This window comes from Pithys albifrons, chromosome 7 (genome assembly GCF_047495875.1).
Source record: "Pithys albifrons albifrons isolate INPA30051 chromosome 7, PitAlb_v1, whole genome shotgun sequence".
NCBI classification, from domain to species: Eukaryota; Metazoa; Chordata; class Aves; order Passeriformes; family Thamnophilidae; genus Pithys; species Pithys albifrons.
Genome location: NC_092464.1, coordinates 308,468 through 336,224, shown reverse-complemented (window position 1 = coordinate 336,224; position 27,757 = coordinate 308,468). Strand labels below are relative to the sequence as shown.

Genomic DNA, 27,757 nt, shown 5'->3' with positions numbered 1-27,757 from the left:
GTATGCTTGATGACATGGTAATTCTGATGACTCATTATTTTGCATCCTATAGTATGACCTATACATTTCTTCATCTTCTGGCATCCCTTCTGTTGACTTTGATTACTTTTTAAATGATCAGAAGGCAAATTTGTCCCTGTCTCTACCTCGGTAACATAACGTTTGGAACCTCAGGAGACAGAGGCAAACATTTTTCTTTGCCTTCACTTATTTTTTGTTTTGCCTTTATTTCAAGTCTTCTTTCTTTCTTGATGTGTGCTGCAAATTGCTTGTGTTATTTCTTCATTGCAGATAGATTTTAGAAACAGTGGAAAGGCCTAACACAGAAAGAAGGTCTGTGGAACAGTGATGCAAGATCTGAGAGTCAAGGAGAGAGCAAAAAGCCACAGCACAAAAGCTGTACAGTACTTGGGAATCCCCAAAGGATAACTGGTAGCACTCAGCATATGCATATTCCTCATTCTTACATTGCCATAACAATCACATGTGTACTTTTTCCCAAAATAAAAAATTTAGGGGCCCTTTCTAATCAGTTTAAACTTTTTTGCATGAGATCTGTGAAATTTATCAAGGGAAGCTACTCTGGATAGAAAACAAAGGCCTATCTTTGTATTGTGAAGTTCCATACAGTTTCTGTAGGGAAGTAAGGCAGAAGGAACCTCTGAAAGTCATTGGGTTCTTTGTCCTGCCCCAAGTCAGAATTTACACCACTATATTTCTCTGGACAGATGCTTGTCTAACCTGTTTTTCAAAGATCTTTGGCAATGGAGATTCCCATCCTTGTTGGACAAACTATCCCAGAACATCTCTACTGTCACTGTTGTTCTCTTCCTTAGTATCAAACATAATCTTCCTGGGAGAAATTTCAACCCATTATTTCCTGTACTGTGTGTATGGGGAGCAGCTCTTCCCTGTATTTGCACCAGCCTTTTGGATACCTGATGACTGTTGTTTTCTCTTTGTTTTTTGTGCCTTACAGTTCTTGACACACTTACTGTTCTCCCCTGAACCATCCTGGTTTCTCCCACGTTTCCTCTGCTGTGCAGAGCCCCAGGTGCAAAAGCCAGTCTGGCTGAGACACTGACAATTAATACACAACAGGATTGCTTTGGAAGAGTTCCTCTGCATTTCTGGCAAAATGTAATTTTGCAGCCTCAGAGAAGTGTTGAGCTGGGACAGCTTGTGCCCTGGAGAGCTCAGGAGATGTGAGGAAGGAGGAGAGACAAAATGAGGAGAAAAAGAAGAATCCAGAGTATCATTGTCACTGCTTATGCTGCCACCAAGGGGATGAGAGCAGTGGGGCAGCATTCCTGCAGTTCCTGCTCTTCTCAGGATTTACCTGCTTATTTTGTGTCAGTGTACTACTGATAACTTGCATTTGGTTTATGATCTATTATATCAACAGATATTTCTTCTGAAAAAAAACCTTCTTGAGCCAGTTGTTCCCCATCTTCTGTTTAGACAGTTGTTGATTTCTATCCTGATGTGGAACCTTGCACTGTTTGTGACTGAATTGTGGTTTGAAAAAACAGGACATCCACCTTCTCAGGATTTTAATTTAAACTATCTCTGGTAGAAAACCTGTAATGCCTCCAAATTTCTAGGAAATTTAATAAACATGTTCTCTAGTTCATTGTCTGTATTGTTCATGAGAATATTGAATAATTTTCAACTCAGGAGCAAGTGGTCATTTCTTTAGACTAAGCATAGTCTCAGTCTTCAGATATTTTCTGTCTGGTCTCAGCATGTTTTTTATGCCATATTGCATTAATGCCAAAACTGTTGGGAATGTTTTAAGTTTCATTGAACAGAGTGCTGCTGATTTTAATGAAAATTGGATGAAGGAAACTATGCCTGCTCAAGGAAACCAGCACCTTCATGTACTTTTGTAACTATCCACAGATCAAAAAATTGCAAACAGCTGCAAATCTGTCTCCCTAAAATAACAACTTTGTTCTTCTCTTTTCTAACCTGACCATCTTAGTTTAACAGTCTGAAAAGCCTGAATAAGAGCACAGAAGAAAACCAAAGCACACACATGGGAGGCCAGGTGGGCTCTCGGGGCCCCAGGAGGTACTGAGGAAGGACATCACCTTTTTTCTGAACTCAGGCTGGGAATGTGACATGAACCATGAACTGGCCCCAGTGTGTGCTCAGCCTCCAAGAAGCAGTGGAGGAACACGAGCCTTATAGGGAGCCCCATGGCAGGGAGATTGGCCAGGCCAGAGCTGGCTGGGAGCTGCCAGGATACCTGCAGCAGTTGGGGAAGACTTGGGTTCAACCAGGCACTTTTTAAAAGAACATTGACTACTATTTCCTACACTTATACGAAAAAAATATGTTGGGAAAATAGAAAAGCAATTTAAAATGAAATTATATGCTGTTTCTCTTAATATGGGAGAAGACATTCTTGCACTGTAACCTTCACCCGTTTGTGCAAATGCCTGGCAAAGCAGTTTTCCTGGACGTTATTGTGGAGGGTGGAAGAATCACAGGAAATGGGTTTCATTCTCAGCTAGGTGATGTTGGGCAAGTCACTTCCATTCATTTGTACCTTATTTGCCATTTGCAAAACAAAGAAGCTGCTTCTACTGATTTATTTTCTAAAGTACTTGAAGAACTAAAATCATCCTAAGTAAGAACTGAGTTATTATTACATGGGTTTTGTGTTGTTGGGGTTTTGTTTGTTTTTTTGGGGGGGGGGTTTGTTTGTTTTTTTGGGTTTTTTTGTTGAGTTCTTTTTTTACTTAGTCTATGGCTAAAGTGAGTCTGCCATTCCTTTATTTTCCAGTGACTGGCCTTGGAATGTTATGGTCCAAGGAAATCTGTTTGTATGATGCCTGTTAAGAACAACTAGGTAGATCACAATACACATTGTATGGTTGGTGTTCGGCTGAAATTCGCGGCACTTCATAGCAGATGTCCTCGTGCTGCAGGAAGCAATCAGTACCTATCGCCGGAGATGAGGCAGCTGCGGCTCATTGTTGTATCGACAGCTGAGGGGAAAAATAAGAACAGCACAAAACCCGCAGCCGAGCGCACGCCCCGCGGGGGCACAAAGGGCTGCGGCTCCGCGGCTTCGCTCGTCCCGGGCACCGCCCGAGCGCGCCCGGAGCTGCACGGCTGTGCCCCGGCCCCGCCCCGAGCTCCCTGCCGGCGGCCCCGGCCCCGCTCCCGGCCCCGGCCCCGCTCCCGGCTCCGGCCCCGCTCCCGGCCCCGGCCCCGCTCCAGGCTCCGGCCCCGCCGGCGCTGCCGGAGGGTTGAGGCGCCGAAGGGGTTAAGTCGCTCCCGCGCGCGCGTCCCCGCGCTGACCTTCACGAGGCCGCGCCGGGCACGCACGCGCCTGACGCGGGGCCGCGCTCCGCTCGCCGCGGTCTGGGTCGCCCGGCTCGGCCCGGCCCGGCCCGGCTCGGCTGGGAGCCAGCGGCCCGGCCCGGCCCCCGCCCGCCCGCGGCGCGCCCGGGACCGCGGCCGGCGCACGCCCTGCCCGTGCCGGGCGCGCCGTTGCCATTCGGTGCGATGGTGCTGGCGGCGGAGCGCAGGGGGACGCGAGGGGGGACCGCGCGCCGCGGCCGGAGCCGCCGCCCCGGCGGTGCCAGCCCGGCCCGGAGCCGCTGCGGCCCGGCCCGAGGGCCATTTCGCGCGGGGAGCGCCGCACGGCGCCCCGCCAGCAACAGCCAGGCCGGAGCCGCTGCCCCGCCGGCCAGGGCGGCCTGTGAGGACAATGCGCGGCGTCTGCAGAGCGCAGGGAAGGGGCTCGCAAGGTGGGAGCCAACATTTCTGTGTGAGTCCAAGGTCTCAGAAACATGTCTGGTGCCCGCCCGACGCCGCCTTGCCAGCCATGCTGGCCTGTAGCATCACAGAGTCCTTTAGGCTGGAAAAGCCCCTCGTCACTCGAGTTAACCCGGCAGTACCTTGTCCACCAGACACGTAGCAGTTGGTTCCAGACTACGTGTGCCTTTAGTTCAGCTAGAACTGCAGGAAGTCGTAGCACGGAACGCTACCATGCTACTTGTCTGAGGGGCTGAGAGGGGATACAGTGCCCACCCTTTCAAAATGTCTGTGATTCCCGTATCTGTTGCCACACAGTAGCACTTGGATTGGGGTGACCCTAAAAGATCAGTGGAGGTCGCTGCCTTCCTCCCATGTGCAGAAGGCCATGTGACCTTCATGGCTTGCCCCTTCACTGCAGGCCAGTGCAGTCTCTTCTCTGCTTGCTTTTATTACTGGTTGAAGGCAGAGTTTTGTTTCAGATTTGATTCTCTTCTGTTTGCAGTCGTGCCAGAAAATTCACAGCGCCGAAACAAGAATTTCAAGCAGAGGAATAGAATAAACTCTTCTCGTAACCTGGCAACATCTTGCCCGTGGCTGTGTTGGGCAGGCTGGGCAGCCCCGGGCCGTGTGAGCCGTGGGGGCCCGGCCACCCCTGCGGGCCCGGCCACCCCTGCGGGCTCGGCCATCTCTGAGGGCTCGGCCACCCCTGCGGGCTCGGCCACCCCTGCGGGCTCGGCCATCTCTGAGGGCTCGGCCACCCCTGCGGGCCCGGCCACCCCTGCGGGCCCGGCCACCCCTGCGGGCCCGGCCACCCCTGCGGGCTCGGCCACCCCTGCGGGCTCGGCCATCTCTGAGGGCCCGGCCACCCCTGCGGGCTCGGCCACCTCTGAGGGCTCGGCCACCCCTGCGGGCTCGGCCATCTCTGCGGGCCCGGCCACCCCTGCGGGCCCGGCCACCCCTGCGGGCTCGGCCACCCCTGCGGGCTCGGCCACCCCTGCGGGCTCGGCCATCTCTGCGGGCTCGGCCACCCCTGCGGGCTCGGCCACCCCTGCGGGCTCGGCCATCTCTGAGGGCTCGGCCACCCCTGCGGGCTCGGCCATCTCTGAGGGCTCGGCCATCTCTGAGGGCTCGGCCACCCCTGCGGGCTCGGCCATCTCTGAGGGCTCGGCCATCTCTGAGGGCTCGGCCACCCCTGCGGGCTCGGCCATCTCTGAGGGCTCGGCCATCACGGGGCTGCCGCGCTCCACTCCTGGAATGGCTGCCGCGCTCACCCCGGCCCTCCGGGGCCGCACGGGGGGGGGCTGCCACTCTCTTCCCCTTCTCCTGGGCGGCCCGTGGGCTCCGTGTTCCCAGCAGCGCCCTGGAATGCCACATGCTTATCGTGCAGGGCTTTGTGTGGCAGTCGGTGAGCTGCTGATGTCTCACTGCAGCTGTGGTGTTCATAATCTGTCCGTGCCTGTCAATCCCTGGGTTCTCCAGGGGATCCATCACGGTGGTACCGGAGCATCCCGAGGGCGGTCCCAGAGAGCAGGGAGCATGGAAGGGGGTCGAGAGCTGTGCCGCCATGCTGCCCCCACCCCTCCCTCCGCTGCTCTCCCACTCTCTTTCCCCTCGCTCCCACAGGCTGTCCTTCTCTGTTCCCAGCTCCTGCCTCCCGCTGCTTCTCTCTTCTTGTCCAGAGGGGTTAGTCTCTCATGCTGGAAATGCTGCCAGCAAATGTTTCTGTGTGCTGCCTGCCAGGTCCCTGGGGAAAGGGCCTGGAAATGCAGTGCGGGAGGAGCAGTGGGAGCAAGGGAAAGCCATTGTTTCTCACTGCTCGCCTGCTGCATTTTCTAATGGGAAAACATCTCTGTGAGGTGCTGAGCTCTGTCACTGCTGGAGTTGCCCCCTCCCCCTTCCCCTTGCCCCAGAATTTCCCATCGCTGATGCAGAGGAGGAGAGGCTGCAGCAACAACATGGAAAAGCTGAGATGTGTTTTCAATTTGCTTGCTGCTTATCTCTGCTGTTTGGACAGAGAGGTTTAAAAAGCTGGATTTTCTGTCCCTGCAGAGTAAACAGACAGAGCCCGGCAGCACAAACTATTTCTGGCTTATCAGTGGAGGAATGCAGCAGCTGAGACCGAGTGCGAGTGGGCCGTCAGGAAGGCCCTGAAGGGGCCCCCTCCCCACTCCGCGCTATTAGAAGTGTGAGAGCCCAGCAGGACTCAGAGGGGAGAGTTGGAGAAAAAGGCAGAAAAGGGAAAGAAAGAGGAAGAGAAAGAGTGAGAGAGGCTGAGCAGACCCTGATGGCTACAGATGAAGTTACAGGAGGGGCTCGCAAAGCTACGAAAAGCAAACTTTTTGAGTTTCTGGTCCATGGGGTGGTGAGTCGGGAAAGTTAGTGAGCTGGCTGGCTCTGAATAGAGGGATGAGTGGAAACTGGAGGCTCTGTGCTGGGCTGGATTGGCTGCTGCTGTGTGCTCCTGGGGCGCTGGTGGCTGCCTCAGCAGGAGAACAACGGGGTCTGTGGAGCCCCCAGCATGTGCACTGATTCATTGATAATATGGGCTTGTGTCTGGGGGTATGTGTGCTGTGCTTTTTGCTGTGATTCTCCTTGAATGGCGAATAGCATGCTTCTGAGCCTGATCATGGTGCAGGATCTGCACTGGATCTAACCCAAATGGGCTTGTAGGACACTTTGTTCTGTAATCAAACTTGTGTTTTGAGAAACAATTCTGATGGAAGCCTGATGAAGCCGTGTGGTGCTGCCTCTGGTTCTTGTCTCCAGTATTGGCTCATATGTATCCTCTGGCTACTTAACAGGTGACTTTCAGGGGCTTGAGATTAGCTCTGCAGATCTGTAACGGTCTATGGGGACTCGCCCATGAGAGAATTTCAGGGTGCCATGCTTAATTAAAGCAATCCTTCAGGTCTTTAAAAACGTTCTAGCTTTTGTTTAAGAATCGGGTCTTCGATCTCCATTTAAGGGGAAACGCTAACCCTGTTTTGCTGCCATTGGAAACAATGTTCTTTAAATGACTCTTGTGTTTGAGAGCATTCACCATTTATAACATTTGGATTTCTAGCATTGATACTCATTTAACAAATGAGGCTGTTAAAGAGCCCTAAGGAATGCAGATATTGTTTGGATACTGATAGTCCGCAGTGTTTGTCTCTTGAGGATTCTGACACTTCCTGTGACATCTTTTTGAAGACATCAGGTGAGGGCTCTTGTCAGAGGTCACAGGAGTCTGTGACACTCATTTCAGGCTCTTGAGTTGTCTCCATGAATCAGGTTTATTCTACATGTGCAGGATCTTGTGCATGTCCTGTAGATCCTGGATATGGTGCGACTTTCAAGTCTAAGAACTTTGAGGCAGCTTTCTGTGTTGGTGAGAGCCACGGAGAGGTGATGTCGTGCCAGTGCACAGGACAGGCTGGGCGAGCCTGGTGGCTCTTGGGGGTGATGGAAGGTGGGTGTGCGGGTGGGAGCAGTAGTTTTGAGTTCATCAGGGTGGTTGCCCTTTGCACACCAGTAATCTCCCTTTAGTGTCAAGAAGAGCGGGAAAAATAGTTATGTGAATTTGTTTATTCCACATCTAGCTGGACTTCATGTGACAGCAGCACACAGGCCTCTTAAGCCTGGGAAATTTTGATTTATACCAGAATGAATATACCAAAACTCATTTCCATTACTTATTTGAATGCCAGGAAAGTCTGTCTTTTCTCCCCTGGGAGTTTTGTTGCTAGTGGTATCTTACTTGAACGTGTGTGTTAGGCTGGAATATCTTCATGTGTTTGTCATCTTCCTGCTCCTTGTTGCTGAGGCTTTTTGCCTGTTGCTCTGGAGCCTGAACACCTCTTGTATCACCCTCTTCTCCATTATCATCTCCCTTAGTTCTGCTTTGCTGTCTGGTTTGTTCTTTCCTTTAGTTTCTTCCTCATCTTGGGTTCATTTTGATCAAAACGTGGGCTTGGGTAGTCACTCTTCCATTATATAAAAAAGATGAAAAAAGTTGTAGTTTCATTTTATCTCTTCAGGCCCTGTATCCTACCAAATGACAGAATGTGCAATGCCAGCCATTACCTTGAGTTTACACAGTGCTGGCTCCTGCATTTTATTACCACCCAAAGTGTGTCAACATCTGAATTAATTCCTTGAAAAATCAAGCTACATAGTAAACTTCAGTGGAATTCCTTGGAGTCAGGTTCTGCTCTAATTTCAGGGACCAGCCTTCTCTTCAAATTGCTTATTTTTATTCTGTCTATGATATTATTAATTTTGTTATTGAAAATTATTTCCTTTACACCCCAAAAAATGGGAAGAAGGAAATAATGGTAGAATGTTGTGAGAAATATTTTTTTTTTGCTCTGTGGACACTTAAATGAACAGGATAATTTTGCAGTGTTTCCTAAGGGATTCACTTGATCTTTCTGGAAACGTATGTTCCTTTGCTAAGGTCACTTTGCCCTTTGCTCTTGTGCACCTGATCTTGCCTTTGTTCTTTTCTGTATTGCCAGCTTAGAAGATGTCTTCTTCCTTGTTTGTCCCAGGCCAGTAGGATCCCCCTGAAAGGTGAAATCTCTTAACGGTTCAAAATCTCAAGTGCAATGCTTCTTTCTCATCCTGCTTGAGTCCTTGATAGTTTTCTACACCTCTGGTTAGCACTTGGGTTTTAAAAAGTTTAATTGTTTTTCAGTTGTTTATTTTTACAATGGTTTACAATGTCTTCTACTGCTGTTTCATCAGGGTCTTGTACATTGTTTTTGTGGGAAGAGATTTTTTCCCCAAAGGCTTCATCCTGTATTTTGTCCTTGTTTTTCCCCTCCTCTCTATTTTTAGCATTTTATGGGTAAATGTGGGTTTAATCACCTCATTTATGCTGATTTATCTCTTTATTGATGCATTTTCTGCTATCCAGTAGTACTTTTCAAGCCTCTCTCTAGCTGTCCAGCTGGTGCTGGACTTGTTGAGCCAAGTTATTAATCTTTCTGCAAGCCATTCCTTCCCTCACTTTCCTTTATCCCATAGTTCCTCCCATAGACCTTGATGCTGGATGGATCCCTTCAAAGGATTCTGCCTTTGTCTCCCTCCCCCACACTTGTTTCTTTCTTTAGGTTTTTTCTTACTCATCCAGGTATCTGCCTGTTAGTCTTGGGAAGGGCCATGGTGCGGGTCTTGTCAAAGCCCTTGTCCAGACATCTGTGCTCTTGTGACTGCAGCCACCTTCCCTTGGTGCCCTGTGCTGGTGACCTCGCCTGTGTCATCTGCACACAAGAACCTGCTGAGGGGTTTGTTTTCTTGTCCTGTTGTTCTGACCTTTTTAATCTGCTTCTGTGTCCTTTTTCTGTTCCCACTTTATCTTCCTTCCAAAGCCAATCTTCTTGCCTGTTGTCCACCAGATACCCCTTTAAAGGTCTCTGGCCCTTTCTTAACTATCAAGTCATAGCTGTATTTACAATGTACTTGCTGTCACTTCAAATCACCTTCTTCTTCCCATAGTGATCTTGGTCTTTGTCCTCTGTGCTATGCTTAGAAAGCTCTCCATGGTGATATAAGGCCTTATCCATATTTATTTTCTGCTAATAGGTGTTATTTCATGGTTCCTGCTAATCTCTGCAGTTTAATGTTAATTACACACCAAGATTGCTAATTCATACAAACCTGTGTGTCACTATTGTGACTCCTTTGCTTATCTTCAGTCCTCTTTTTGTTTGCTTATCTACCTTTTAAATCTGGTCATAGAATTTTATGGTAAATACAGAAATGGTCTTATATGAAATGGCATTTAATACAGTGAAAAAAGGTTCTCAGAGCATACCAGCATGTAAACAAATATTTAATATAGTGATAAATAACCTGTTGCCAGTGTTAGAATGGACAAAATGACAGGTCTGATGCCCCAAAGATGGGTATGGAGTGTGTAATAGGTTTATTAGTGATTTGAAAAAGGGGATAAGCAATGAATTTCATAAACAAATTTTGCGTCTCCTGGTACATTGCTGGGTTTAAATCAACTGTCACCATTCAGGAGTAAGGCTTGGATGTCCTGTGAGCTGCCTTGCTGTGTAGCTAATAATAAATCAAGTAAACTGTTAGCCCAATTAGGAAGTGGGGCAGGGAATAATGTAAAAGCAGTTGTAAATCCATGGCGTACACATATAAGAATGTGTTCCTGATTTTGGTCATCTGTATGACTAACAGGCCAAAAGAGTGGGAACTCCGAGGTCAGTAGTAGTGGGAGGCCTCTGAAGACCTCATCAGTAAGAGAATAGAGGTTTTTTGTTTTATTTATAGTAGCTAAGTATAGAGACTGATTATGAAGGTTTTAAAATCTCTGTCACTGGAGTTTTTTAGGCACTTAAAGAAGTAAACATCCATCAAAGAGGATGGAGATACTGGTGATACTTCTTTGAGATGGGGAAGGACTGGATAACCTCAAGGAATCGTAGTTCAGTATGTTATAAAAATTATGTTTTGATACATAAACAGAATGGGAAGAAGTAAAGATATTTTCCCCAAATTAAATGGTCATCTGTTTCAAGTGGATAAAGGTGATTATTTCTTCCAGCCAGTCACAGGTTTGTAGAGATAACTACTGGGAGTAGCGAGAGCTTTGCTCATGAAAGATATCCCACTAACTTCTATATTATCATGGATATTGATACTGTCTTGTCAGAGCATGTCAGCTGACAGTGGAATGTCGAGGCAGGAGCTGCATGAACAGCTGGGGTTGGGCAGTTTGTTCCACTTCCCCACCAGAGGGCAGTTCTCTGTGTGAGGGCATCCTCTGGGAACGGGGCCTGTAACTGAGGCACTGGTTTGCTGTGTGGGTATTCCCTGTTGTGGTAAACAAGAAGATGTTTAGGGTGGGAAGGGCAGCCTGGAGAAATCGAGGGACCTTACTGCAGGCAAGGAATTTGATTGGGAATGTACTTGCAGGGCACTGTTCATGTGTACAGCATTTAACTGTGTGAGCAAACTGCCAGTAGAGACTGAAGGTTTGCCCTTTCCTAGCTCTGGAGTGATTGCAGGATGACAACAGAGAAAAGTTCACACATAATTAAGAAATGAAAATCATATTAGTTCTAGCCCAGGCTTTAGTAGAGATCAGTGTGATTTTGTGCAATATAGGCCTGTTAAACAAATTTGAGTTGCTGATTAAGAAAACTCGGGTTTGCTGATGAATGTAGGTGTACAGATGTAATTGGTCTGTGGGATGTTTGAATTGCTCTTCTCTTTTTTTAAAAGAAATACTGTAGGAATTGAAAACCAGTCACACTGGATCATTTAGCTGGGTGTCCCTGGTTGCAGGGAGCACAGAAGGCTGCATGGAACTGAAGGAACAAGGCAAAACCTTAGAGATGCTTCATACAAATTGTGTACGGTTTACAGCTCCGAAGCTTTCTGACACAAAGCTGCCCTCTGTGTAGTGCCTCTATTAGGATTTTATTTATGGACATTAGTCCAGTGATGTCTTCCTGAACCCATGTAAACATTCAGTGGTTTGTGTCAGCAATTTTTGCAGCTTATCTTACATAAGGAATTATCTGATCCTGTCAACTGTTGTCTGATTCTTATACGGGAAGAGACAATCAGATCTTGACCAGTCTCTCCTCTCTCCAGGCTGGTCTTGGTGCCGCAGAGCTCTGTTGTTCCTCCCCTTCCCAAAGCCATCCTTTTCACTGAGCCAAGGGGTGCATTCTCGTAGTTCTTCACACAAAATCCCTTCCATGCATTAGATCACAGCAATGATGTGATCACATCAATTAAAGCTGGTGGAACTCAAGGCTGATCTATAGGGTTTGTTCCAAAGAATTTTTTTTCTTGGTTGCATCCAAGTGCTCCGTTTGAGCTTGGTGGCTGATTACTCTGAGCTGTGAAGAGACACACATGAAATAGAAGGGTGGTCACTGAACTTTGTCTTGCATTACAATTCACAGTTCTGTAAATGGGATGTTTTCTAAGTTAAAGACTTTCAAATTGCTGTGAACATGATATAAAAAGAGTGGAACCTGGAACACTCAGACCTCTAGGCTGTGAGAATTTTTGGGAAATGGAGGATTGCCATACTAAATCTCTCAAAGATTCCTAGACATTAGAAAAAAAGGAATTCACGAGAGTAACATCTGTAGTTACAAGGGAGTAGAGAAGTCCTGTACAACTTTTATTTGTTGTACTTCTAAGAGTCCATTTTGAAACAACACATAGACTTGGAAAACCATTTATGCAGTCAGAAACCTGTTGCCATCAGACAATTCCAGTCTAGTCTAAATTTCTTAAGGCTTCCAGTGACCCATTCTTACCTCCAGTGACCCATTCTTACCTCCAGGCAGCATCTGATGTCTCCTCTTGCTTGTATTTACACCCTATAGAAATCATAGAATGGTGTGGGTTGGAAGGGCCCTTAAAAAAGACCATCCAGTCCCACCCCCTGCCATGGGCAGGGACACCTCCCACCAGCCCAGATTGCGCCCAGCCCTGTCCAACCTGGCGTTGAACACTCCCAGGGATGGGGCAGACACAGCTTCTCTGGGCAACCTGTGCCAGGGCCTGCACACCCTCACAGGGAAGAATTTCTTCCCAACGTCTAATCTAACCCTGTCCTCTGGCAGTGGGAAGCCATTCCCCCCTGTCCTATCACTCATGCCCTTGTAAACAGTCTCTCTCCATCTTTCTTGTAGGCTCCATTCAGTAGCTACTGTAACACCTTGACAAGGTCTATTGTCTAGCCGAGGTAGCTTCTATTTTTAGTTTAAAAAGGTGCTGTTTGTATGTGATTGTTCTCAAGATCTGTCAGCGTCTCTGTTAACAAGAAGCCAGAGGCTGTTCCCTGCGAGCTGTCGGAGCCTCCGGTGCGGTGCCAAGGTGGATGGAGCCTGTCAGGACAGGACATTGCTGGAGGTGCAGCTCAGCACTCCACCACAATGCAGCCACTCTCCACTCTGTTCAATCCCTTTCTGAGGCTTTTGTAGGTGATTTTGCTTATCTTTTCTTGACACTTTATTCCTGTCTGGTGCAGTGTATGTGCAGAGTAGTATATGGAAATGGACTTCATGGAAGTAAAAAGGAGATAGATCTGTGTGTAAGAACACAGATGTGTTGGGGAGAGACATCTAGGTTAGATGATTTCCCAGGAAGGAGGATGTATCACTGCAGCCTTCCTTATGGATACTACTTGTTTAGGACAGATTCCATCCCTCTGAGGAAGAGACAGATCAGAACCCAAAGACAAATGCACCTCCAAGATCTCTTTCAAATGTCATAATGATATTGGAAGACCTTCTTTTTTTAAATGTCAGTATTGTGAAAAAAATGATGTCCATCATTGTTTTGTCTTCTCTTACACGTACATTTGAGAGCAAAATGAGCTTTTGGTAAGGTGACGTACTGCTTGTGTGTTATTCTTTTATAAGAGTTTAGAGAAAGAAAACATTTCTATATCTTGGAGGTCTGGTGGGCTTGCAGCAGGGAGATGGCAACTGTGGAGTGAGTTATGTTTATCCATGGGTGATATTGGAGATAGAAACACAAGAACAGAGGGGAAGAAATGAGGCAGTGAAGGGAGGAGATTGGACGTACTTTTGCTGGAGCTGTCTCCTTGTTCTCATGCTTATCCTTTCTCTATATTTCTCTATTTTGATGCTTAACAAGGGGAAACTGAAGGAAGGTCAAAGATGTCAGACCAAAATTGAGAGTAGATTTGGCTTGCTGACTTTGTTCTCCAAGCCTTAAGGTGTCCTTTAGAGAAGCAGCAAAGTGTGCCTGCAGTCTGATCCATGTGGCCAGTCAGTGTCCATGAGATGGCTGTGCTCGGGATCCGGACTCTTCTGAATGACTATCAGTTGTCCCTGGCTGACTGACAGGCAGCAGCTGGCCCACTGGTCTGCCCTTTGCTGGAAGAAGGCCACAATATGTGGCTTGACAGATGACAGAGACATCTTAAATGCAGACTCAAGAGAAGCATTTTCTGGGCCATTTTTCTCCACTGACTCTGCCTGGGTCAGAGGGTGGGGGTGAGTACGTGGGAAACGGAGAGCACTGTTCCCTTCCAGCCGTTCTCAGGGCTCTGTGCTTGTGGCTGAAGATGTTTCCAGCTTTGCTCAAAGCTGCAGTTTATCCTGTTTGCTTCCTGCTGCCCTCTCCATGGCCATACCCAGCACTGGTTTCTTACATGCACATTTGTTGGATTCACCTGAATTTACCTTCCTGCACTGGTTGCTCTCATACCTCAGCATTGCTTCTCTGTCCGTACCAGTTACAGCCCGTATTGGTTCTTTGCTGATTGTTCATTCCCCTTCTTTCTCTGGTTTCCTTTATAGATACAAGCACAGAGAGCATCTAAGACTTGTGATGATCAGGGAAGACACTGAGCTGGGGGGTTTGAGGGCTACAGTGGGTTTGGGTGGTTAATTACACTTAGAATTATGTTTTATTATTATATATATAATAATTATATATTTAGAAATTATGAAAAGAGTGAGATAAGGTGCCATAAACTTTTTTACTATTATTATTTTATTTATTAACTGTGAACAAACCACTTTCTTCCCCACCCTCAGTGAACTGACTTGCATACCCTCAGGGTTGTAGGCACCCCACTTTGGAGACCACTAGTCTACTTCCTCCCAAGTACTTTCTCAGTCTGTAACTGTTGAGCCAAGTATGTCTTCCATGTCGTTAGCACACCTTTGGAAGGCAGTTCCTCAGGCTGATCCCCACAGTGTGGCAAACTCACCCCTTCGGTGGTCAGAGAGCCTGATGCTTCCACCGATCCCAGTTTTCACTGTTCTGGCAAGGGCAGTGAACAGTCAATCCCCAACTGCCCTCTCCAGGCCACACTTGATTCTGCAGAGCTCTGGCAAATGCCCCCTTAGATCACCCTGGATTGCCTATTTCCAGATGGAAAATATATTTCCTCTTGTACTTACTTTTACTTTGCTTCCATGGATGCAGTTCCATGTGTTAAGATTTTCTGTGCCGTTCTTTGTCCTTGTTTGAGCTCTGCTCTGCCATCACTGAGCTGCACAAGCCAGAACTGCACACAGCCTTCTCACATGGGCACACCATGGGCAGTGGCACACTGATACTCTCTGTTCCCTCCATTCCCATTTTTTTTCGGGAAGTGTCTGTTTAAACAAGGTCTTGCTTCTGCTGGGCAGCAGTCAGCTCAGGGCCCATTGCTTTGTATGTGATACTTGGATTGTTTTTTCCCCATTCACTTCAATATGTATTGAAATACATTTGCATCTTCCTTTTAAGTCTTCATTCTGTCTCATAAAATCCTTCTGCAGTTCTTTGAAGCTGGCCTTCATCCTTGCCAGTGCAAGTAACTTAGCCTTACCAACAAACTTTTTCATTTCCTTGCTTTTTTTCTTGCCTTTTTCATTCTTTTCTTTTTTTTTTTCCACCTAGGTTGTTAAGAATATGCTGAAAAGCAGAAGGCCCAGCAAAATTTTGCATGTGCCTTCACTTTCAGAACCAATTACTTTTACCTCATTTCTATCCTTTAATTTTTTATCAATAAGGGATGCCATTGCCTTTTGATTTCCTTTCAAGACTGTGCGGCGAGACTTGAGTTTCAAAGGACTTTTGTGTGTGTTTATTCTTAGTCACATCCTGGTTCAAATGCCTGGAGAGTGTGTGTGTCTGTATTCTTGCACATACATAGACATATAATAAACATCTTGGTAATTCTTAGAATGAAACTAAGCTCTTCTCTCTGTTGTAAATTGCATTTTATGGGTGGTGATTGTTTTACTGGTGTTTTTCCTTCATGACTGTAAACTTTTAGGATTTAGAATTGGGTTTACTCGGTGTTTGTGCCACATTAAGCTTGTGATTTGACACAAAGTGTCTCTCCAGGGCATGCTGAAGTCCACATAAATGTCAGGGCTTTAGGATGCTTACGGGGCCTGCTGGCAAACTACCACATCCATGCCGTTGGTTTTTTTATTTCAAAGGCTTGATCAGAGCCATGACCTTTTCTTAAAGGATTTGTGTTGTGTTATGAACTTACGGAGCTCTCTGCTGTAGGTGAAGGAGAAGGCTCTGAATGGGAAGTGTTTATCGCTGTGTTTCCATGTTTGCCCGTGCTCGTTCCTGGCTGCGCTGCCTGCTCGCAGTGCAGAGCCTGCAGTGGGAGCTCTCGCAGCTCTGAGCAGCGTGGGAGCTGCAGCACTTCGGGCTGCGTGTCGCTGCCATGGGGCGTTTCCTTCCAGCTGGTGGTAGAGCTTTCAGCTGGAACCTGGCCTGGATGTGTTACTGAATACGAATGTTTTCCCAAGCCTAGTATTTTTCATCCCTGTTTCCCATCTACTTTATCCCTGAATGCCTCTTTATGATGTCCAGGAAACACCAGTCACAGAGCTCATGTGCCTTGTGTTGCTGCTTAGTGCTTGTCAGGATGGTCAGAACGGGAACCTGCTGGAGCCAGTGTCTCATGATGTACAAATGCCCTGGCACTGGAGAAACAGGGACCAAAGTGGCTCTTCTTTCTGTTTCGCTTTTTCTCCAGCGCCCTGGGATGCCATCAGGAGCTCGAATGCCCCATCAGGGGGCTTCCATGGGTCCTCCAGGCCCCCCGTACGTTGGAAGCCCCTCTGTGCGACCTGGGATGCCCCAGACTGTGATGGAAACAACAAGAAAACGCACTGCACCACAGCAGGTCCAGCAGCAGCAGGTGCAGCAGCAGGTGCAGCAGCAGCAGCAAGCCACCCAGAACCGAGCTAGGAGGTGAGTGTTCCGGGAAGGAAACACAGGAGGACAATCTGAGGAGGCATAAGCGGTATCTTTTTAGATGTAGGTAAGACCTTTATGATCAAATGAGACAGAGTAGAAGATTCCTGTATTCTCAGTTTTTTAAAGCAGGAAAAACGTTTGTGAATTTCACTTTGTACTTTGTTTGTAAATGGTCTTGAACAAACTGACCTTTACTAATGTCTGGTTTTGCCATTACACTGGTTTTACCTTGCAGGTTTGTTGGGCCATAAATGTCAAGTATATTTAGCCTTTAGAGTTAATCAACAGTTCTCTTCTAATATAGTACAGTTATTGTATTATTTGTTGCCCGTTCTGTATTGTTGCTCTGATTCTGACTGGCTAACAAAATAGTTTGTAAATGAGACAAGTGGAAAAAATTTGGGTTGGTCATGTGAATACTTGTACTGTGGCCATAAAACCTGTAGTTATCCCAGGCATTCGTACATATAAAATAAAGAAATATGCACAGGAAGTAATTTCATAGAATTAGAGGGGGGTTTATGAGGAGTTATTTTTTAAATATGCCTTGTTTGTATGTTGCTGAATGCATTTTCTCTTAAATAAGTTAGCTCATTTCTTTTTGAAACTTAATGGACCTCAGCAGTCTTGAGTATTATTGAGCATGATGCACACACATGTAGGGTGCAGTCACCTGTGTGGGCTGCCTTTTGCAAAATTGTTATAGGTATATATACAGCTTCAGGCAGAGTTCTGGTGATGTCTTGGAATCCAGTTGTAGGTAAAACATGACTCTGTGACCTCAGTGCTTTGGGAGCCCTGCTCTGTCCAGGTTATAGAGCAAGCCAGAATTGGGAATACTTGTATCTGGGATGCATCTGGAAAGGACACCAATCTTGAGTATTAATACATTATGGTTAAAAAAGATTGACTACAGAGGGATGTGTGCGAGTGCAGCACGTGAGCACAAAGCGATGCATGTGTGCCTTGGAGGCCTTGCCCAGCAGCAGCCAAAATGCACATTCCACAGCACCTCCTAGGATGTTGTCCAGGAAACTGCACAAAATAATGCCCAGCCTTCAGGCACACAGGGTGGATATAACTGAAAATTGGCCCTACTGGATAATTAAGGTAAACTTTAGTCAATAATTAGTTTGAAGGGAGTACTAAAGGACCGTCTTTTTTGAAAGTTAATGACCTAACTCATAGCAGAAAGCAGTTCCCTCTCCCAGTTCTTAACTTCAGTGCTTCTGGTTTGGGGCCCAGCAGTGATCTCTACTGCCTTGAGCCCAGCTCACAGCAATGCTCCCGGGGTACTAGGGAGAGTTTCTCTGTTTCTTCTGCCATACCTTCCCTCTAGATAACATGTTGAATGTTTTCCCTTTGTTTCCACCCCCTGTAATTTCTCATTCTGGTTTTTCAGGCACACTTTTCTGGCACCTTGGGTCCAGTTCTGGGAGTAATTAACTTCTATGTGTTCTAGCCCAAATGGGCCAAGAAGGTTGTACTTGTCCTTTCTTGGCAGGTTTGACGGAGGCAAAATTCTCATTTCTGTAACAGACTCTTGAAGAACTGGTTGAGATCAAAATTGTTTTCGGATATTTGTTTGTTACTTGCTTTTTAACTGCAAGCCTGTGGGGTTGTTGCATATCCTGCTCCCTTTGAGCGGCTGGGACTTGCTTAGCCTTTACTTCCAGATTCTGTGAAGTGTTTCAGTGCAGATTTGATTTTGTGAGCTGGAGAAGGTGTTGGAGGTTCACACCATGTAACATTCCAGTCCCATTATTCCTACACTTTTAAAAGGGACATTGTGCACCTATTAAGTTGGATGTAACCATGTAGATGAATTTTCTGGCCCTGAGGAAGGATACAGTTTCCACCACCAGGCACAGAGTTCCTCAGCCTTGGCTTTTATGGGGTTGGGGCAGAGTGTCGAAGCGTCTGGTATTTCAGACCAGGCTTATTGTTCACAAACATAGGAAGAGAGTATGTCACACCAGTGGGCATGGAAACAGCTTATATGTGGACATGGCTGATGACAGACTTCCTGTATGAAGACAGTAAGGAGGGGTGTCCTTGTGACATGGCAGAGTGGCAGCAGGTGCTTTGCTTTCTTCCATTTGTCTGTCACAAGTGGAGTGATTCATCTCCTGCTTAAGGTGAAGGCTTCACAAATTACAGAGGTGAAGAATAAGGCCTGAACTCCCTCTTGGCCCTGTTAGAGAAAGCTGGGTGACATGTTTGGTGCGCACAAACAGGTCTCAGCATCTGAGGAATTCAAAACACTGTATTTGACAGTCTTCCCTACTGTATTGTTTCTCAGGCACATGCACATTTGTGTGTATGTACAGGAGCACAAGTGTGTTTTTAAAGGCATTGATATAGAAATGTGCCCTTGTATGGGTACAGACACAGTGTGTATATGCACTGCAGGCACACATCCATCTTCCCACATGTGTGTTCATAACAATGAAGGAATATGGAAACATAAGGCCCCTTACCTGTTCCGTCACTCGTACAGATACATTACGGTCAGACAAGTGTGTGTGCATAGGGAAGGGTGTGCACGTGTGGGTGTTTGCATACATCATATGAAATGCACACATATATGCATGTTTGTCTTAGCTCTCAATTTTGGGCATGATTGAACAAATGCTTGTAGTCTGTTTGAACAAGTTCCCGTACTGTTTGCAGGCACTCAGCCACGTGTGCACACACACAGGGAAGTCTGTGCATGGCACATGACTCTGTCCTGCACACTTGTCTATACCCAAAGGCAGTGTGTGCACATGCACTTGCATACATTGCCACCCTGCACCACAGAAGGTGCTGTGATCAAAGAACTTGCAGACTTCTTTCCAGGATGCATAACAGACAGTCCTGATTTGTTCTTAGCTAACTGCCTCCCCAGGCTGCTGAGGGAAGGGGTCCGAGGTCCTGGGCATGGGTGAGGCCCTTTTGCTGATGCATGCACAGCTGTGCACCAGCATGTGGAGATGTCAGGATAATTTAGCAGGTGGCCTCGTTACTCCTAGATCTGTCACCATGGTAACGTGTTTTTTTCTTTAAAAAATGTACAGTGCCAAGAGGAGGAAGATGGCTGACAAAATTCTCCCTCAGAGGGTGAGTCGCTTTCATTTCCTATTCCCTTCACAATCAGTTCAGCATCTTAGTGTAATTAGAGGGATTTTAGAAAATTCTTTCACTTTTTGTTTAAAAATCTAATTAAAAAGTAAGTAGGCAGTGGGTGAAAGTCTGGAGAGCCAGGCTGGGGCTGGGCTGGGGGCTGGGAGCGTGGAGCATCCCAGCCTGCGCGGCCTCGCGCCTGGGTTGGCCGAGCCAGCACTGCCACTTGCTGGAGGGACCGCGGTGCTGGGGCACCGAGCAACGGCGGCGCCGGGGCCTTCGGGTCTGCACCGTGCCTTTGATCCATTTTTGAGGCTGCCCAAAAGATGGTCCAGAGCACAGCTGTGTCTGAGGGGACGGGCTCAGCCTCAGGTCTCTGACCGAGTAGAGCTGCCAGGTTCCGATTTTTGTGGTTGTGTCTCAGGAGCATTGAAGTGCACTCCTGTAAACAACAGAGTTCAAGGGGTGTGTATTGTCTGGAGAGTTACTAATTCTCTTATCCCTGGGGATATGTCTAGCTTTTGGTGTCTGCCTATGCTTGATCCTCAGTGCTTAAATCTTTCACTTCCTTCTGAAGCATTGGGATTTCTCTCTGCTCCCCTTCTCTTTCATTATTCCCACACTTTTCCTTTCTTTTGCCCTCTTCAGTACAGTTTCCCAAGAACCTACTTGGTTCCAAAAAGCAAGCTTCCTTGGGCTTCAAAGCACGCACCCTTTTCACATCTTAGTCCCACTATCTTTGACTGGTGGTGCTTTTTCTGGGCTTAGATTGCCTTGGACAGGTATGCCCTTTTCCTCCACATCTTTTTCAAGTTTTCCTCTCCAAGGCTAGTGTGAGCCCAAACTTGCTGTCAGCCTCCAGAGTCTCTTCTGGAACTGTTTCACAGGTGTCTTCTACAAGCTACAAGAGGAGGTGAGCCCACTTGGGTGCTTCTGGTGTCATATTATTACTTCTCCGCTTGTCATTCCTGCCACCCTCTGAAAGCAGAGAGTCTCATAGTCAGCCATTCGGTCTCTCATGTTGCTGTCTTGAAAGGACCAAGCTACCATTACACCCAGACCTTTGAACTACTTGCAGCCTCCCTGGTATGTGTGTTGAAGCCTCATTCCTACTCTGCTGGTGGTCTGTACTTTCTTATAATGAGAGCTGAGTTTCTTGTGCTTTCAGTTTTGTCTGTCCCACACAGACTGTTTTCCCATGCAATGATATAGCTGTATGGTGAGGCCATCACTGGAAGTACATGTCCATTTCAAGGCACTTTTTATTTTATTGCTTGGGGTTGGTTGGTTGTGAGGGGGTTTTGTTTTCTTTCTTTGGTTGGTTTTTTGGCTGGTGCCTTTATGAGATGAAAAGGTCTCAGAGGTAACCAAACTTTTTTGGCAACAGAAGACCAGTGCCGCTGTTTATCAAGTCCATGATAATTCTTTCATAGGTAAAGCCTTATTTAGGTATGTAAAAAATCTCTACAGATGCTTTCAGAGCCATGCTGTCACCAAGTCTTCTTGCCTTTCAGTATCTTTGCTGGTGTCAGCCAATAGTTTTAACTGAAGGAGTCACAGGGCAACACAAACTGCTAGAGGTCTGTCTGCAGTGGGGTTTTGATCAGTGCAGCCACAGTGCTGGTATCAATGTTGCAACACTCTGTCTGGGTTAAGGTTCTCTGTTAGGTGCAGTCAGTGTGTCAGAAACCCCCTACTCTCACTGTCTGTGGGATGGGGAAGTGCTGTCCTGTCAAGTGGAGGATTTGCATTGGTGGCTGTGGAATGCATGTGAAACACAGGGCAAAACTTCCAACTGTCTGGATCTGCCTCTGGGGCATTTTGGAGCCAGTCACCATCTGTTGCCCACAGAGTTTTTGCAGACTCTTGCTTATGTTTTCTGGGAGCTGTGAAAGGGAGAGAGAAAGATATTAAATACGCTTTACTCCTGAAAACCCTTCTTATGTAGTAGTGGAAAAGGAGGTAGGTTCTCAATGTTCCTCACTGTGATAGTGACTCATGCAGTTGGCACAGGTAACCTGCTGCTGGATTTCCAAGCTCTCTGGTCAAGCCTGTGCCATAGTGCTGGAGCATATCACTGGTCAGCAGGGTCACTCAGTAGGTCAGCTATCTGAGAAGGATTTCATTTTGCAGAAATACAATCACATGAAAAATTCAACCCAGCAAGCTATTATACATGGGAAAATTGGATTAGGGAACTGCGTGAGACCTCCTGGCACATCCAGTCTGGTTCCCGCTGTCATGGAAGCCATGACACAATTGCCACCTCAAGACTAGTTAGGTTTCTTACTTCTGACATGCTTAGATCTGGCAGCTTGCTTTTTTTTCTGGTTTGCTAGGCTCAGCAAGGCAAGTGCTTTTAGCTTGACAAGAAAGAGGGATTCCCTGCTTGAAATCCTTGCAGTTCTTTGTTTTATCTATTCCAAGTTGAATTCATCTCTTTCAAACCTTTTTAATTCTACCTCTCAAGAAACCAGAACTATACATAGTATTACAGATTACCAGTATTACCAGTGGTCATTCTGTGATTGACTCACAAGTATTTCTGCTTTGTATTATTTGCAACTGATGAATTCCCATTTTAGAAGAGGAATTAGACTCTGAGGAACATGATCCTGTGCTTTGTAATGCTGTATTTCATCCCATTTCCATCATGCAGTTCTGAGCATCCTTTCCTTCTCTGTACTGTCCTCTGCCTTATGATGACAGTGCCACCCAAATTTGTCATAATTAAGTTTTGTTAGCATACTTCTCCTTTTTGTGCAGGAACTATTAATGAATGCATCTAAATAAAATCAGTTTCAGAAATGGTCCATGAGGTCCTTCCTGCTTAATGCTTTTTTCCTATGCCAGTTCTTTACCATATATTGTTCTTGTTCTAATCCATGTTTTTTGGTCTTCAGGAGTGGTTCCCTGTATGTCAAAAGCTTTTCTTAAATGCAAGTCGATTGTATCAACTGCATATCTTTTGTCTAAAATGCAATTTTAATGGCCACAAAGACTTGATTAAGCCCAGTCTGACGTTCTGTAAAGACTTGCAGTTTTTTATAGTGTAGTTAACATTAACTCCAGTTCTGTGCAGCAGGCTGTTTCCCACCCCATTTTCCTCACCTCTGGATTGTTCTCATGTTCCCATGTCAGTGAAACCCTTGTTCAGTTTTGGAGAAGTTCACAGGTATCTTCATTCATAGGTTGGGCCCTACATCTCTGGAGCTTACATGGCCTTTGTGATCCAAGTCTAGCAGTTATGCCTCAGTTTTGACCTTGGCCCACAGACTGTCTGTAGGGAACTATGACTGCACCTCAGATTGCTCCTCTTCTTTCTCCAGGCTTTGCCTCCTTGTTACTTCTGCTCAGTCTTATTTTCTCTTTGTTCTAAGTCATTACATTTTTTCCCAGGAACTGTGACTGTGTTTCACTGTTCTGTTGCTTCAGCTTCCTTGCCTACTCTTTCTGATGGAAGAACCTAAGCTGAGAACAATTCTGGCTCCAGAGCTGCATGTCTCTGCTTTTGCTGTTTAATTTGCTGAGTGGAGTGCAACTTTGAAACAGCAAGCTGATCTTCCATCAATGGCATGCTCATGGCTTAGTATTGGCTGCTGTTCTTCTCACTGGGCCCCAAATTGCTGTGAGGACTTTTAGCCTATTTGTGCTGACAGGTTTTTGCACGGCTGCCCTCCCTTTTCATCCTCTCTACTTCCATTTTCCTTTACACAATTTTTAGTCAACTTCTGCTGCTGCTGTTCACGGACCACCACGTGGGATTCTCTGCACAGATCCCATGCCATAACAGCTGTCCTGTTCTGGTTTGGTAATTTCGTGGCTGTTGTCCACCTCTCTCTCCATCTGAGCCAACCAGAGGTGAGGAACACAGGAATCTGCCATTTACTCATAAGAAAGAAAGGGCTGAGGATGTGATAATCAGTGGTAGCCTTGGATGTAGAAACTGAAATAATGAAGTCCAAGATCTTGCAGGGAATGAGAAAGGAGAGTAGCCAAGTACAGACCCTGAACTTCAGACAAGGAGAGTTTGGCTTATTCAGAGAACTGGTAGATGTGATATCTTGGGAAGCAGCTCTGAAGGGCAAAGTGACCCAGGGAAGTTGGCAGGTCTTTATGGACCTTTAAGAGCAACCTGCATTGAAATGCAGAAAAATGAGCAGATTTATGAGGAGCTCAGCACAGGGAACTCACAGTGGCAGCCCCAACATCAAAAGGCAGCATATGAGAGAGGTGGAAGCAGGGACAGGCTGCAGAGGAGAAGTTTAGAAATGTTGCATGGTTAAATAGGGAATAGTATTGGCCAAGTCAAAGCTCAGCTGTAGTTGAGATCTTCAACAGACATCAAGGACAAGAAAAACTTCCATTACATTAGTAATAGAGGCTGACCAAGGAGAATGTGTGCTCCATGCTGAGTGGGCTGGGTAATACACTAGCAACAGAGACAGCAAGTCTGAAGCACTCAAATCCTTCTTTGTCTCAGTCTGCACTAAGGATTTCTCCCATACCTGGTGACTGGTGAACACATCCAAGAGGAACAGCTGACAGTGGATGAAGATTGAGCCATGGATTACTTGAGGAAATGACTTGTACAGCTCCATGGCACCCAGCAGGCTGGAGCTGAGGGAGCTGAGGGAATTGGCCAATGTCCTTGCAAGGTCCCTCTCTCACACATAATAGTCTTGTATCCAGTCAGGGACATTTTGGTCTAGATAGGCTGACAACCAATTGGTTTGGTGATGGGGCTTAGAAGGTAGTGGTTAATGGTTGCACTTGTCTGGGAAGACAGTGACATCAGAGTACTGCAAGGACCTGTCCTGGCCAGCTGGGCAGCCCAGCATCTTTGTTGCTGGAGGAGGCAGTCCAGTGCTTGCTTACAAAACCTGCAGATGACACCAAATCACAGGGTGGGGAAACTGGTTGATATGCTTGTGGACAGGCTAGGGGAATGAGCCAACAAGAACTTAATGAAATTCAGCAACTCTCAAAGATGGAAATTCTGTGCTTGCTTAATTCTAAAGAAGCTGCCAAATCTCTATTTATTAGTGATTTTTTTTAAGAGAGCAAATTGCTGAAACTGTTTTGATGGTCCTGTGAAGAATGCAGCTTCAATTGCTCCTGCCTAGGTCTGTTTTTATTTATTGTTTTTTTTTTTTCTGAGACCTTAGAGGTGCATGACAATAGGCTGAGAGGCAGCAGAAACTCACTGCAACTTGGGCAGTTAACTCCCTGAAAGGGACTGTTTTAAAAAAAACCTCTGACAAAACAAACAAAACATATGGTAGTATCAACATGTGGGAACAGGCTGCCAAAAGATGCTGTAGGGTGTCCATCCTTGGAGGTATTCGGAGCCGGGCTGGACATGGTTCTGAGTAAACTAATGTAATTTGAACGTGTTTTGTGCAACTGTTGGCCTTCAAGGCTTGCAGGAGTTCTTTGGATCCAAATTTTTTTGTCATTACTGGTGCTTAAACAGTTGTCTACAGAAATCATGGCTTTGCCAGATATTTAATGAATCCATTGTGTATTTCAGTACTTATGCTGGTTTAAGAGTAAACCAGCAGGAGAAATGAACCTAACTCAAAAGAGGTTATAAGTCAGAGTTACAATTTACTAAAAAGATTGCAATAAATACAGTGATACAGAGAAAAATGGGTTTTAACCCACAAAAGAACAGATGTATAACCCGGCACCCTGGGCCACAAACAGAATGGTGTTTGTTAGCCCCTGTCCTGAGTGCCACATGGGCCCCCCGAGTGTACAGTTAAAGGAAAGGAAAACCTGTTAGTGAGGATGATGGTTACAGTCTGCTGGAGACTCGCAGTCCCGTTGAGGTTCTGGTCCTCCTCTGAATCCGACAAGTGGTACCAGAAGTCCCAGACCCCCAACATTATATACAGTCAGGTTTAGTTGGGAAGGCCCAGTACCTCCCCTGGGGTTGAGAGCTCCACAGTGGGTGATTTAACTCTGTGGGTCATGGGATATTTTTGGAGTCTTTGATGGTCTGGGTCTTTGCAGCTGCCTATTGAGCCAGTTCCTAATAGTCCTTTAGCAGACCTGACCCCTCAGGCTGGGTGTGAAGGTACTGATGCCTTCCTGGAGGGGAGTTACCACAGCTGAGTCCCTGGTGTGAAGACAGAAACATTCCAGTGCCTCTCAGGCTTGAAGCCTGAGGTATCAGGTGTGCCAGGTGTGGCCTGGGCAGCTGCTACAAACAATCCATTATTAACAGGTCATCAGAAATGAGATAGAGGGTGTAGAATATGCCATTTTGGTTACACCCACACAGTGATAAACTGAGTGCAGCCACTGTAACTCAGACAGGACTATTCATCAGCATAATTCCAGAGGTTCAAATGGGTCGGTCCCAGGATGTAGGTACCCTTGGTCTTGCCTGCTGTTGGAGGGATCTGTGGTGGGAGCTTCTGACACACCTTGACTAGCAAAGAAGCTGGGACTGCCTTAACACCAAAGACTTGGAGATATCAAGGAAGGCTGAGCTGCTAATAGACTTCTTTAGTAGCCAACAGGGCTCCTTCAGGTCTCCACCAGAAGAGGCTTCAAATTCCTTCAGAATTCAATATCTTACATATGGAAGAAGAGTTTACATTCAGTCAGCAGGGAAGATTTTATAATGCAGTCATGCTGAGGGGCAGTGAGGCTGACAGAGACCAATTCCTTAGGTTTGCTGGTGTCCATACTTCACCTGAGGATGCAAAGGAAAACCAAAACAACCCCTCTAGAAAACTGTCTATGGCAAAAATGCACTTTCCAGTTTCTCTGTTTTCTGATGGCAGCAATTATTACTATAACTTTTTTTTTTCAACAGGGAGGAATCAAGAGCTAATCTGTTTGCAGTAGGAGAATGCTGGAGATCTATTTTGTAATCTGCCTCTGTAGTGCTGTGAGCATGGGAGATGGCTTTGTCCTGTGCCATGGGACATCTCACTTCTGTTCCTCCTTACACCTCTGGTCTTGGATCTATCGGGGCAATGAGGGCAGCTCAAGGAAACCTCTGTCTCCAGCTTAAGCTCATGTGTTCTATCACTGACACTGATTTTTTTCCTGTCAATTCTTATCAGTATTCTCTCTGTTCTTTATGGTCTGCATACTTGTTTGTCAGCTCCAAATAGTTGTTTTAAGAAGTCTTTTGATTTTACTAGAGTGGCAAGCCTTCTTATGAAGACTCTGAAAAGAAGGAACACATATTTGATCTTCTAGGAGAGAAAAAAAGTACTTGTATATTTTTAGTGTCATACAACTAGACAATCTGAAGTCTAACCCTATCAGGAGGACTTACTGCTACTTTGTTTTGGTTTTGGTCTACAAGACAGGCCTCAGAGTATTGAAAATCTCTACTGATGAAGTATTCCCTGCACTCATTGTCAATTTTTTTAGTATTTGGCTACAGTTGCTCCTAAGAATTTTCACCTTCTGAATTGAACTTAAACAATCTTAGGGTCATTATGTTGTCACTTTGATAGGCAAAGAAATTATTTTTTCATTATGAGTAAGTAGATATGTAGTCGTAAGTGAAGCAATTGATTTGCTTCATGGAACTTTGCACTATAGAGGAGGTTTTCCTGTCTCCTAATATTCTCAATAGCTTTTCTCAGATGGTTTTTGAGTTTTCTTGAGTTTGTCAGTAGGTTTCTTCATTTATGACTCTGGTGTTCTTTTGGTAATTGGTGTATTGCCAAGCATGGCAGTAATTGTAAAATCCTTAATCTTGCTCCAAGTGGTTTTGCTCATGTATTTAAGAACTGAATGCTTGTTAGGCTACAGTAGTATTCTGGGCTATTTCTCCCTCCCCTACCATTTCCTAAATCCTTTTAAGATTTCCCTAGGAAGCAAGTGAGAGTCCCCATGCTGTAGCTATGCCATAGAATCATAGAATCACAGAATGGTTTGTGTTGGAAGGGACCTTAAAGCTCATCCCATTCCACCTCCTGCCATGGGCAGGGGCACCTTCCAGTAGACCAGGCTGCTCCAAGCCCATCCAACCTGACCCTAAACGCTTCCAGGGATGGGTCAGCCACAGTTTCTGTGGACTTTACCTCTGGGTTTTTTTGTTACACAACTACTTTTAATAATTTGTATTTTTTTTGTTTCTCTCAGTTTACCATGGTATGGATCCATATACTGTCCTCTTCTTTTC

At 46.2% G+C, this 27,757-nt stretch overlaps 1 protein-coding gene across 7 annotated transcripts in view; it reads left to right on the top strand.

The window, feature by feature from the left end:
• The window catches only part of SMARCD3 (SWI/SNF related BAF chromatin remodeling complex subunit D3), a 73,149-nt gene that overhangs the window by 19,303 nt on the left and 26,089 nt on the right, over positions 1-27,757 (top strand). For 3 of the 7 annotated variants that reach the window (XM_071560049.1, XM_071560048.1, XM_071560047.1), the window contains exons 3-4: positions 16,271-16,488; positions 19,554-19,596. In XM_071560049.1, the coding sequence (XP_071416150.1) occupies positions 16,280-16,488; positions 19,554-19,596 (252 nt within the window). In that variant the 5' untranslated portion in view covers positions 16,271-16,279. Of the gene's footprint in view, positions 1-3,312; positions 3,796-5,942; positions 6,137-6,487; positions 6,576-16,270; positions 16,489-19,553; positions 19,597-27,757 lie in introns of those variants that run through there. The other 4 variants (XM_071560045.1, XM_071560050.1, XM_071560046.1 and 1 more) reach the window with 4 other exon arrangements.